This window comes from Populus nigra, chromosome 1 (genome assembly GCF_951802175.1).
Source record: "Populus nigra chromosome 1, ddPopNigr1.1, whole genome shotgun sequence".
In the NCBI taxonomy this organism is placed as follows: Eukaryota; Viridiplantae; Streptophyta; class Magnoliopsida; order Malpighiales; family Salicaceae; genus Populus; species Populus nigra.
In genome coordinates, this window is record NC_084852.1 from 21,708,847 (window position 1) to 21,721,203 (window position 12,357).

Sequence of the window (12,357 nt, forward strand, 5' to 3'; positions counted from 1 at the left end):
ATCATAATCTTGATTCAAAAATTCAAGTAATGTGTAGAAAACAAATCCAACGAACAACCAGGTTGATTTTATTCTATTTTTTTGCTGCTTATGGACTAGGTCTTGTTTGGAATTAGTTTAAAACTGTATTTTTTTTAAAAATAATTTTTTTCCGTTTAATTATGCATACAAGTAAAGACTAAATAAGTTTTAAATCAATACTTAAATTAAATATAATAAAAATATAAAATATATATTCCCAGGGTCTATAGAAACAAAAATCAAACAATTAAGTATGGTTATAATTGCTTTTCAAAGTGTTTTTCATACCGAAATACATCAAAATGATATTTTTTTTATTTTTTTAAAATTAATTTTAAAATTAACACATCAAAACAATCCAAAATTTACAAAAAATTAATTTTTAATAAAAAAATTAAAATTTTATAGAACGTGATTTCATCGCGCTCCCAATTGTTAAAACCTTAACCTCCTTATGGAATAAGCATCAACCTTCTAAATTTTTATCCACTCTTTAAAAATGTACCAAATAAGGTTTAAAGAAGATAAATAATATTTAACAGCTTACTCTTTAACCTTATCTGGGACGGACTAAAATTGTTTTTGTTTTTAGATGATTTTTTAAAATATTATTTTTTTAAAAAATATGAAATTAATATTTTTCATAATACCACTCTTCCAAACGCCAAGGAAAAAAAGAATAATGAATCAATGTCGTTCACACATAAGAGAACGTACTCTGACTAGCAATTTCCTCGCAAGTGAAGTGTGCGGGAGAATGATGAGTTCTGGCTACAGAGGAAGACAGGCTCGTAGAAACTCTGATTACTTGGTTATGTAGTGTAAGCGAAGTTAAAGCCTTGCTAATTTTGCAAAAGAAAATGTCTCTCGTAATCAGCTTGGCTTGCAATCCAAAGAGATCTTCAATCTCCCTATCATTAACCGCAACATATCTTGTGACAGGGTCTAGCTAGAGAAAGCAATGACAGTGAGCTCCGCACAAATATCATTAATACAAAATGGTGTGCAAATTAATCTATCATCATTCTTAAAAGCAAGACGATGGAATTCGTGCTCGTGGAGTTGACCCATGGGTCTGGGCTGGTGGAGATGAAATATCAAACAAGGCCCTTAAAGTGGGCCACAGCCCTTGAGAATGGGCCTATTCCATGGACACATATAGTAACCACTATGGGCCTATTCCATGGATACAGATAGTAATCACTGCTTCTTATTCCTTTCCCTCCTCGATCTCCTCGCTTCCGTTGTTATTGTTATTAAAGGTGGTTATTTTTTAAGTCATTTGGTTTTTATAAAAAAAAAAATAACTAAATTAATTTTAAAAAAAATAATTGAAATTGATTTAAACCAGCTGGTTTCGATTCAGTTCGATTTGATTTTTTAGGACAAAAACATGTTCAAACCGGTTTGGCTTGGTTTTTTCGGTTTGACTCGGTTTTTTTCCGGTTTAGCTCAGGTTTTTTTCCGGTTTGGATCCGGTTCAATTCAATTTTTTCAGTTTTAGCCTTATAAAACCGAAACCAAACCAGTTGGTTTTTTCAAAATTTTAATCGATTTTTTCAATTTTTTTTTTAATTTTCTTAGTTTTTTGGTTTTTTTACTAACCTCTAGTTGCCGTTGACCGTATGGTTTAACGAAAGTATAGTATTTTTAGGGTCACTTTGTATAAAATATTTTTCATAAAAAATATTCTTTAATTTTTTTCGTGTTTATTTTTTAAAAGTATTTTATAGAATGAATTTGTTTTCTATAGTTTTTTTTTTAAATAATTAATAAAAAATATTTTACAATCAATCTTTAAATCTAGTTGATTTCCTATAAAATATTTTCTATTTATAAAATTATATAAAATACTTTACTAATCTATTTATAATATTATCAGATTATCTCAACCGTTGCTATTATATCACAATCAATATCAACATCTTCTTCATCATTTTTTTTTTACCATCATCACTACCATTTCATTGACAATCACCTTATCTCACCATCACCACTATCTTCTCTTCAAGCTAAATAATAAAAACATTTTAAATCTAAATTATTTTTCATTTGTGAAATACTAGTGTCACAACCTTCGTGACTCCTGGTCGGGATTTCATATCTCATTAACGGGTGGTTCACCAGGGAACAAATGGTTTACAGAATTATAAATGGTGTTTTTAGTTGCATTGCGGTTCCCTTTCCCGCCAGGAAGGAAGGAGCATGGTATCAAAAATGTTTAGTAGATGTATCACAGCTGGCCTCATCTGCAATTTGGCGAACAAGTCCCGGTACCCTTGTGAGTTGAGGTTTTCTTTGTTTAAGCAGTTGTCATTCATGAATCTCAAGTCTTTGAGTAAAAGGAGCCTTTGAGAGTAATGATTTCCCACTGAATTTTATAATTTCCACAAGTTTTAACTGTAGGTGGATGGATGGGCATTACTCACTCTTGAGACACCAAGATACTGCCCTTGCCAACGATATTGATGATTAATGCTCGAATGTCCCTGGTGCCAGAATTTGAGGAAGCTGCTTTCAGCGTCCCTTTGAACAAAGTCACAAGATGTAAAACTAAATTTGGGTGGCATTTGTTGCAAGTTCTTTCTGAAGGGTATGCCCAAGAATCCTATTTCATCTGGTTTCTGTACCAAGGAGAAGGCAGAGCTGGCACCGGCTCTTACCACGAATTTGTTTGATTTCAATCTGTAATTTATGTTACCAGTCTACTTGGAGAAATCCAAGCAGACAAACTTCATGTAAAAAAGCAAGATCCTACGTTTGTCGAAGAAGCTCAATTGATTGATGTTCGAGAACATGATGAAGTGCATGATTTTTATTTTATTTTTTTGCATTTTGCTCTCCTACTTTAGCAGCCATTTTTTTCCCTTCTGATATTAAGTTTTGCAGATGACTGAGATGCCTTTCAATTTATTTTATATTTTTACCCATTCAAGGCTTTACAACGTTTGTATTTGGTTCAAAATATTGTTATTGTTCTTTGGGTAAATATTCAAGGAGCAATTGTTTTCAAGTATTGCGTGGATCAAAGATTCTACAGTAATCCATATTGAACGAAGAATCATGTCTAGTTGAAGAAAAACAATCTGATTTTTATGTTGCATATGACCCTAGTGAAAATTATCTGTCAAAGAAGTGTTCTTCTTTGTTCGAGGCTAGGGCCAATCCTTGAAATGCCCGTGACAGCACAGCGAAGAACAGCTGATAAGTTTGCAATCTCTCGGCACATAAAAAGATCCAACAATCTACTGTCATGCATCGTGGGTAAGTATGGAGGTGTCTCTGCCTGAGCATTTAGCTGCAGTGCCAACTATGACAATAGCTATGTAGTCTATTAATATCTTTCCAATAGGGATTACTGCCTTAAATTTAAACGGTCATTTAATTTTTCCGGGAAATTCTCTCAGCCAGCCTTGGTCTTGAAATATTTGTTTCCCACTAATTTCAAAACACAAACCAAAAATAGATTCATCCAACACACTTTGCACACGCCATACCCTAAAATCCCTCACTGTCGATCCTCATTCAGTCCTCGCACCGAAATCCAACCTGTTTCCACTCTTTTTCCCCCTTACATTTTTATGAATCTTTCTAATTATCTCATCTCTCCTTTCCACCATCAAAAAGATTAAGGAACTCTCTCCTTAATCCATCACCAGCACCACCATTGCCACCGCTCATTATTTGTTTCCCTTCCACAATGGGCAACTGTTGCTCCAGAGGTGGTGCCCAGGATGCCTCAACTAATAAGGAAGAAAACACCGAGGGTGCTAATCCCACCAATGTTCGGACAGATGCTCCCTCCACCACCCCACCTAGGACTGCTCCACCTTCACCCCCTCCAGGAGCTTCACCTAAGCCTGCCAAGGTTGCCCCTATTGGACCTGTCTTAGGCCGTCCGATGGAAGATGTAAAATCCATTTACAGCATTGGAAAAGAACTTGGTAGGGGACAATTCGGTATCACACATTTGTGCACTAACAAGGTTACAGGCGAGCAATTCGCGTGCAAAACAATAGCCAAGAGAAAGCTTGTTAATAAGGAGGATGTGGAGGATGTTAGGAGGGAGGTTCAGATTATGCACCATTTAACGGGTCAGCCTAATATTGTGGAACTCAAGGGAGCCTATGAGGATAAACATTCGGTTCATTTGGTGATGGAGTTATGTGCTGGAGGAGAGCTCTTTGATCGCATTATTGCCAAAGGTCATTATACAGAGCGTGCTGCAGCCTCTTTGCTTAGGACCATTGTTCAAATTATCCACACCTGCCATTCTATGGGAGTTATCCATAGGGATCTCAAGCCAGAAAATTTCCTTCTGCTCAACAAACAAGAGAACTCCCCACTCAAGGCTACTGATTTTGGCCTTTCTGTGTTCTACAAGTCAGGTTGCAATCCTCTTCATTTACCTTTTTCCCCCCTCATTTTATCGTGTATCCAACCATGAAGGAAGGCATGAGATAAAAGCAAGCATGTCATTGGTGCATGTAATAACAACGGTTATTTTCTTTCTAGCAGGAGAAGTATTCAAAGACATTGTTGGAAGTGCATATTACATTGCACCTGAAGTCTTGAAGAGAAGGTATGGGCCAGAAGCTGATGTATGGAGTGTTGGGGTCATGTTGTTTATTCTTCTAAGTGGTGTTCCTCCTTTTTGGGCAGGTAAATCATGCTTTTCCGTTTTTCGCTTTTAATCATGGATAGCATCCTAAGATGTTTCAAAAAAATTCAAATAGGATAGGAATCGCTGGTTGTATAATCAAGTGATCAATTGATACTAGTAATCTTATTCACTTTCTCTGTAGCTAAAATGGTTGATTGCTTTCACTTTGTGCTTGATACGTCAAGGTAGTTTGTAATTAATACATGTAAAAGATTTTTTTTAGTGGAGGTGGAGATTCTACGATATAAAATAAGTAACTTTATAGAGAGAAAGTGCAATAATATTATAGAGAGAGATGCTTTAAAAATATATATGCAATAGAAAATAAAGAGATTGTGGGCCTTTGTTCTGAAGGTTTTATGGTGTATTTATAACCCATGAGTCTTGTTTTTTATGAAAAAAAGAGTCTGGAGTGTAATTTTACTCTTATGATATTTTGAGTTGTATTCCATTCAAAATAATATGTATTGAATCATTATAAAATACTAAGGGATATACGTAGTGTTCGGAAAAAATTCCCCAGTGTAAGTATTGAGCTCGGGTAAGATGTCCGAGCCCTTTAGAGATGAAAGTAGATTTAGACACGCCGCCTGGACCCAAATACACTAGGCTCAGGCGTGACAGTCCAAGCCTACGAAAATGCTAGGATGCATGCCTAGTATCAACTGGGCGCCGTATGCCCACTAGGGTGCATTAGGTGTACGACCAGTATACTACATAGCACCCAAGCAAAGAGCATAGACTCGGGTTACTTAATGTAACCCATGTTACTTTGATGGTTTTGAATTTTTTTTTCTAGATAATTTCTTTAGATTTATTTTAGAGATTTTTCTTTTTGTTCTTTTTAGTCGGATTCATCATTATGAGATTTTTTATGCCAAGAAAAAAAATTATTGGTTAATTTGTCAGAATCGGAACACGGGATATTCAATGCAATCCTACGTGGCCATATTGATTTTACTAGTGATCCCTGGCCTTCAATTTCACCTCAAGCAAAAGATCTTGTTCGGAAGATGCTAACTTCAGACCCCAAGCAAAGGATGACAGCCATCCAGGTTCTCGGTAAGTACGCTTTAGCGCTCTACCATCTTCAAATTATATGCAGTAATAATTTCACAAGACATTCGGTTTGTAATGATGCGAGGATATACATCACCCATCAGCAACTATTGAATTAGTTTATGATACAGTGTGTTTGTTTTTCATTAGGTCATCCATGGATTAAGGAGGATGGAGAAGCTCCTGATACTCCTCTTGACAATGCAGTGTTGAGTAGGCTAAAACAATTCAAAGCAATGAATAACTTCAAGAAAGTTGCTCTAAGGGTACTAAAAAACTTCACCATTTTGAAAGAAATTAAACATGTGATCAAATTGAATGATTTCTTTTATTTCATATTAGTGTTCAAATAGTTCATTTATAGTAATTTAGTGCAGTGAATAATAGTCGGTATTGCATGAATTCTAGAGCTTATATTTCCCTCTTCACAAAATGGGATTAGGTCATTGCTGGCTGTCTATCAGAGGAAGAAATCATGGGATTGAAGGAAATGTTTAAGGGCATGGACACCGACAACAGTGGTACTATAACACTTGAAGAGCTGAAACAAGGACTTGCCAAGCAGGGGACAAAGTTGTCTGAATATGAAGCTAAACAACTGATGGAAGCTGTAAGTTCCATTCCAACCTGATGCAGAAGGATCAAAATACCACTTCTACTAAGATAAAGTCCTGCAAATTTCTGGATTCTTTTCTCTTTCATCAGACTCCGCTCATGTTATCTGTTTTTTTCTATATTCCTCCATAAACAGGCTGATGCAGATGGCAATGGGATAATAGACTATGACGAATTCATCACAGCAACAATGCATATGAACAGAATGGATAGAGAAGAACTTCTTTACACTGCCTTCCAACATTTTGATAAAGATAACAGCGGGTAATAACAGAAACAAAATACAAATTTTGCTTCATTAATTAATTTTTACATCAGTTTTGTAGCCTTAGTAATCTAAGATAAATTTTCATTTATATATATAATACCTATACATGCATGTATGTAGGTACATTACAACTGAAGAGCTAGAGCAAGCTCTGCGCGACTTTGGCATGCATGATGGAAGGGACATAAAGGAAATTATTTCTGAAGTGGATGCAGATAATGTAAGCACCAAATTAAAAAGAAACCAATAACTTTAGTCCTGTGTTGCATTTTCATTTTGTGGTGACAAAATCCTGGATACTTTCTCAGGATGGCCGGATCAACTACGATGAATTTGTGGCAATGATGAGAAAAGGAAACCCTGAAGCCAATCCCAAGAAACGGCGTGATGATGTATTTGTTTGAGTTTGTAGGGGGTGGAATATGGCAGGGAAAATAGAATGACTATTATCTTTGTTTCCTTTTAGTGGGAGGGAAAGCTGTAGGATATGCAGAAGCTGCCAGGAGAAATGTGGCAGTTCATTGTGGATGCTACAGAACGTACACTGTTTGGTCGGGAATGAGGTGTGGGAAATACTGTCTGTCCCATTTCAAAAAATGAGCCATTGTTTAATTACTGATCTTTAGGGAAGTAAAGGGTGCGATTTTTTTTTTCGTATTGTATTTATTCTTGTCCAGTTTAGGAATATATCCAGTGACTGTGTGATTGCTATACACTTGCTAACTACAAATTTGCTGTTCGTTTTTAGGGGTACTCAATGTCCTTTCGGTAGCTTTTATGTTTTCCATTTTCTCCTTGCCATAAAATTCTTTTATAGCATATATATATATATATATATATATATATATATATATATATATATATATATATATATATATATATATATATATATATATATATATTAGTTTTAAAAGTGTTTTTTAAAAAAATAATTTTTTTCAAATTAATTTTTATATATTTTCATGTTGATATACTAATATCAAAAATAATTTTTAAAAAATAAAAAAAAATATTTTAATACATTTTTAAAATTATATTTTAAAAAATAATTACTAATATACTCTCATTCACCTACCCAAAACTGCTGAGATTTTAATAGCTATGCTTGGAGGGCTTTTTCCATGCATGGAGTGGTTGGGACTTGTTTATTATTGGATCAATCTCCACTGAAATGACTAGCGAGGGTGCAGTGGTCTCCCAATATTTGTTCGCTCTAATTTGAATGGAGAGAGGTAAAAAATTATCTTTATTTGGATTTGAATAAATTTCAAAATTTAAGTAAAAAATACTTTAAAAATTAATCTTTTCTTTTTTTTTTCCCCACCCATATGGGACCTTTCATCTCCAACGAAGATGGTTAAAACACATAAATGATAAAAATCAATATAATCAATTAGCAAAAATTCAGAGACCATTATTGTTCTTTCTTTACAGTAAAACTCGACAACTCTTGTAGTTTGAGCAGTGTATTATTCTACCATCGTGATTTTAGTGATTCTGAATATTAATGAAGATGATTGATATATATTTATGGAAGCAGTTCTACAATCCTTATGCATGCATGTATAATTTTAAAGCACACAAAAAAGTCATATCCCCTTATTAATTCACAGTGAATCAACAATTTCGTATCCTTAATCTATTAATCTATTAAGAGCATGTTTGGAAGTATGATACATATAGCTCTTTAAAATGTTTTTATTTGAAAATATATCAAGATAATATTTTTTTAAAAAAAAATTATTTTTTGATATCAACATATCAAAACGATTCAGAAACACAAAAATAAATTATTTAGAAGCAAAAAAACTCAAAATTTGTTGAAACTCTAGTGCAAACCAGCTCTAAACAGAGCCTAAATAAGAAGTGATAGCAACACATAGCATGATCAAACATCCATAGGTTGAGGTTGTGTGTGCATTCCATGTATGTTCGAGGGGACCCATCATTTTTAACACAATTTAGGTAATGTTTGTTTTTGTGATCAAATCGCACTTTTGAAAATTTTTTATTTTTTTTGCTTCAAAATATTTTTTTTGTGTTTTTAGATTGTTTTGATATACCGATGTCAAAAATAAATTTTAAAAAATAAAAAATTATTTTGATACATTTCTAAGTGAAAAACATTTTGAAAAGCAACCGCTATCACAATGTTCAACACTACTTTAAGAACTTTCAAGACTAAATGAAATATTTTTTAAACTCTGGGGTTGTCCTAGCCCCCTTTAACTATGACCTGGTTCTGTCTCTACAACTGTGAAAGCTCATGGCCATCTTTTTCTTTTTTTTCTTTTGAGAATACAATCCTTTTCTTTTTAGCTACACCATGACATTTGTAAAGAAACTGTTTAATATGGAAACTGATAAAGAGTTGGATTGAGTTAGATTAAAGGCGTAAAAACATTATCTTTAAGGTGTTTATTTATCCCACAAAGAAACAATACCTCCATAATACAATTAAACCCTTTAAACCTCTAAAAGAATTAGAATAGAAGACAAAGTAAATAAAATACATTGGTTTTTTTATATGTGTGTTTTATATGCAGTAACATGTTTGTTAGACTTGAAACATTATGTTTGTTAATATTATGACTGTTAATGAAATTATATGACTATTAATGAAATAATTATATTTTAAGTTAAACTGAATAGCTGTTATTCAATTTTATCCTTACAGCCATAAATGTCAAATATCGACACCATTGTGATGAAAACCATCAAACAATGGTGCTGATAAGTTTATATATTCCAAATTTTTTAAAAAAAATTGGTGTGATTATTTATCTTTATATAGATGACATGTTAATATTTAGCACCAATAGAAATGAAATAGTTGAAATCAAAAGGTATCTCACTTTTATCTTTAAAATGAAATATCTTTGTGAAATGGATACACTTTTAGGTATAAAATTTAAGAAACATAGTAGTTGTTATATTTTTAATCAGTCACATTATATTGACAAAATACTTGATAAGTTTAAGCATCTCAATATAAAAAAGGCTAATATCCCATTTGACTCTAATATGAAGTTAAATTATTATTGTGATAAAACAGTAGCACAACTAGAATATGTTAGTTCCATTAGAAGTTTTATGTATGTTATGTATTGTAAAATACTAGATATAGCTTTTGTTATATACAAGTTATCAAGATATACAAGTATGTTGAATAAGGATAATTGAAAGGCTATTGAAAGTGTATTTGGTTATCTAAAAATATCGATCGATTTGGGCTTGTTTTATTCTGATTTTCTAGCTGTGTTGGGGGGAAATTGTGATGCAAATTGGACAACTAGTTCGAGTGATAATAAGTCCACATCATGATGAATTTTCTCACTTGGAGGAGATGCAATATCTCGAGCATCTAAGAAACAAACATGCATATCTCATTCTACCATGGAATTTGAATTTATTGTTATGGCTATTACAGGTAAAGAAGCAATATGACTAAGAAATATGTTGTTAGATATTAAGTTATGGCCATAATTTATATTAACTATTTCTTTATACTGCGATAGTGAAGCAACGCTTATAGTAACATTTACAATAGTAAGTCAAGACATATAAGCAGCCAACATGGATATATTCAAAAGTTGATTACAGATGGGGTAATCACCATTGTCCATGCGAAGTTTGTGAATTATTTAGTAGATCCATTGATAAAAGAACTATACAGAGACATGGTAATCTATATTAACTATTTCTTTATACTGTGATAGTGAAGCAACGCTTACAGTAACATTTACAATGGTAAGTCAAGACATATAAGCAGCCAACATGGATATATTCAAAAGTTGATTACATATGAGGTAATCACCATTGTCCATATGAAGTTTGTGAATTATTTAGCAGATCCATTGATAAAAGAATTATACAGAGACATGGTAAGGAAAACAACTAGTGGAATGAGGTTGAAACTCGTTATTAAATATATCAATAATAGGAACCCACCTTTGAATTAGCAATACGATTATCTCTAGGTTTAATGGGTAATAATAAGTTACTATTTAATGTATGTTGGACACTGATAATTGATTTTGGACCTTATTCAAATAGTATTAGGTGTGTTATATTACGTAAAGAAGGATACGCGTATGCTCTTAATGGAATTTAAAGTTCATGTCTAATGTAATAGAGACATGTATAATTCCACCTATATGAATATAGAAGTGATGTTGTATTTGACAAGAGTTAAGGTTTTCTCTTGTAAATATTCATGACAATGAGATTTTATGTAACTCCCGGGTAAATTCCTGTATTTTGATTTACAAAAAAAAAAGAGGGGCAAATAATTTTATATATATATATATTGAAGTTAATCGAGTGGAAATTATTATCTAATAAGGTGAATGTGGGACAGGGATTAAATTGAATACGTCAAACTTTTGGCCCAAATGGTTTTAAAACAAAACAATGAAGTATTTAAATGAAAAGGGGAGGGGACTTGTAAATATATAAACAAGTGGGGAGTGGAATATAAGGAGCATGTGGCCGGCCATGTTAAGGCTTGAGAGGGAGAAGAATTGAGTGAAATTTATCAAAGTTCATTCAAAATAAGTTCATAAAAAAAAAAAAGATAAAACTAGTGATTAAAGTTTATTAGAAAGGGTTTGAACAAGAAAATCTCAAAAGGAAAACAAAGGATTTTTTATTAAAAAGGGGAGGCATAGAGAGGAAAATAAAAGGGGGAAGGAGGAAAGAAATTTGTGTGGTGATTTCAAGCTTTCCATCTCTTATTTCTTTGAATTAAAAGGTAACAAATTTTTCCCTCTCAATTAAATTGATATATTTAGTATGTTAAGATTTTATTCAATTGTATTTGTGTATAATTATAGTATTAGTTGTAAGGTTGAATGAGTTAGTCTATGAAATTATGATGAATTAATGTTTAAATAAATGAAATAATACTGGGTAATGTTTCAATTTGTGAAATTGAAGAAAAAATAATTATGGGTTCTTTTAAGAAGAGGATTCAGCCTAGAGAAATAAAAATGAATGAAAATGTTGAATTAATAATTAATATTGTTGAGTGATAAGTAAATGAGTTATGTGGTAATATTGATGATGAAATTTTATTAGTGATGAGTTAATATTGTGGATTGATAATTAAATGAATTATGTGATAACATTGATGGTGAAGAAATTATGTTAGTGATGAGTTGATATTGTTATTGAAATTAAATGAATTATGTGGTGATGTGTTGATGAAGTAATGAAATTAACAATGAGTTGTTTTGCTGGTTTGATAAATAAAGTGATTTTATGGTGATATTGTTGATGAAATAATTAAATTGATGACAAGTTGATTTTGTTGAAATAGAATTTAATTGGTAATGAAATAAACCTGCAGGAGTGGGCGAGGCTACAGGAACCACTCAACAGACAAGTTCAGCTAGCAGGACGCAAACACCAAGTAGGTGTTTAATACCTTGAATATTTTTTTTTCTTTCTCTTAACTTTAGATATTTAAATTTCCCTCGATCAATGAAATTTTATATTGAATGCTGATAGATTTTCCCATGATAATTTATTCTAAAAATGGAAGACTTGTGAGCCAGGTATCCTAGTATGGAACTGGTGTCCTGTGAATGGACAGCTAGTGGACCAGCTATCCTGGTACGGTACCGATACCATGTGAATGGGCAGCTGGTGGACCAGTTATCCTAATATGGAACCGGTGCTGGTATGGAACTAGTGTCGGTGGTCCAACTATACTGGTTTGGAACTGAAA

At 32.7% G+C, this 12,357-nt stretch overlaps 1 protein-coding gene and 1 long non-coding RNA gene across 2 annotated transcripts; both read left to right on the forward strand.

The window, feature by feature from the left end:
* Positions 1 to 1,990: 1,990 nt before the first annotated feature.
* LOC133690018 (uncharacterized) lies at positions 1,991 to 2,818 on the forward strand. Its single transcript, XR_009841380.1, has 2 exons — positions 1,991 to 2,302; positions 2,416 to 2,818. It is a non-coding gene; the product is annotated as an uncharacterized LOC133690018 (long non-coding RNA).
* Positions 2,819 to 3,721: 903 nt separating this feature from the next.
* LOC133683315 (calcium-dependent protein kinase 17-like) lies at positions 3,722 to 7,262 on the forward strand. The gene is made up of 8 exons (XM_062106766.1): positions 3,722 to 4,409; positions 4,540 to 4,683; positions 5,594 to 5,746; positions 5,894 to 6,009; positions 6,186 to 6,353; positions 6,495 to 6,622; positions 6,747 to 6,846; positions 6,935 to 7,262. Exons 1-8 carry the CDS (start codon positions 3,722 to 3,724, stop codon positions 7,028 to 7,030), a joined length of 1,593 nt encoding a protein of 530 aa, XP_061962750.1. The 3' UTR covers positions 7,031 to 7,262.
* The last annotated feature ends 5,095 nt before the right edge of the window (positions 7,263 to 12,357 follow it).

Excerpts from the sequence above, each read along its gene's own strand:
- LOC133683315 (XM_062106766.1), top strand. The coding sequence starts at position 3,722 with ATGGGCAACTGTTGCTCCAGAGGTGGTGCCCAGGATGCCTCAACTAAT. Across the intron at positions 4,410-4,539 it reads TTCTGTGTTCTACAAGTCAG|GAGAAGTATTCAAAGACATT; the intron begins GTTGCAATCCTC and ends TCTTTCTAGCAG. Across the intron at positions 6,847-6,934 it reads CTGAAGTGGATGCAGATAAT|GATGGCCGGATCAACTACGA; the intron begins GTAAGCACCAAA and ends ATACTTTCTCAG.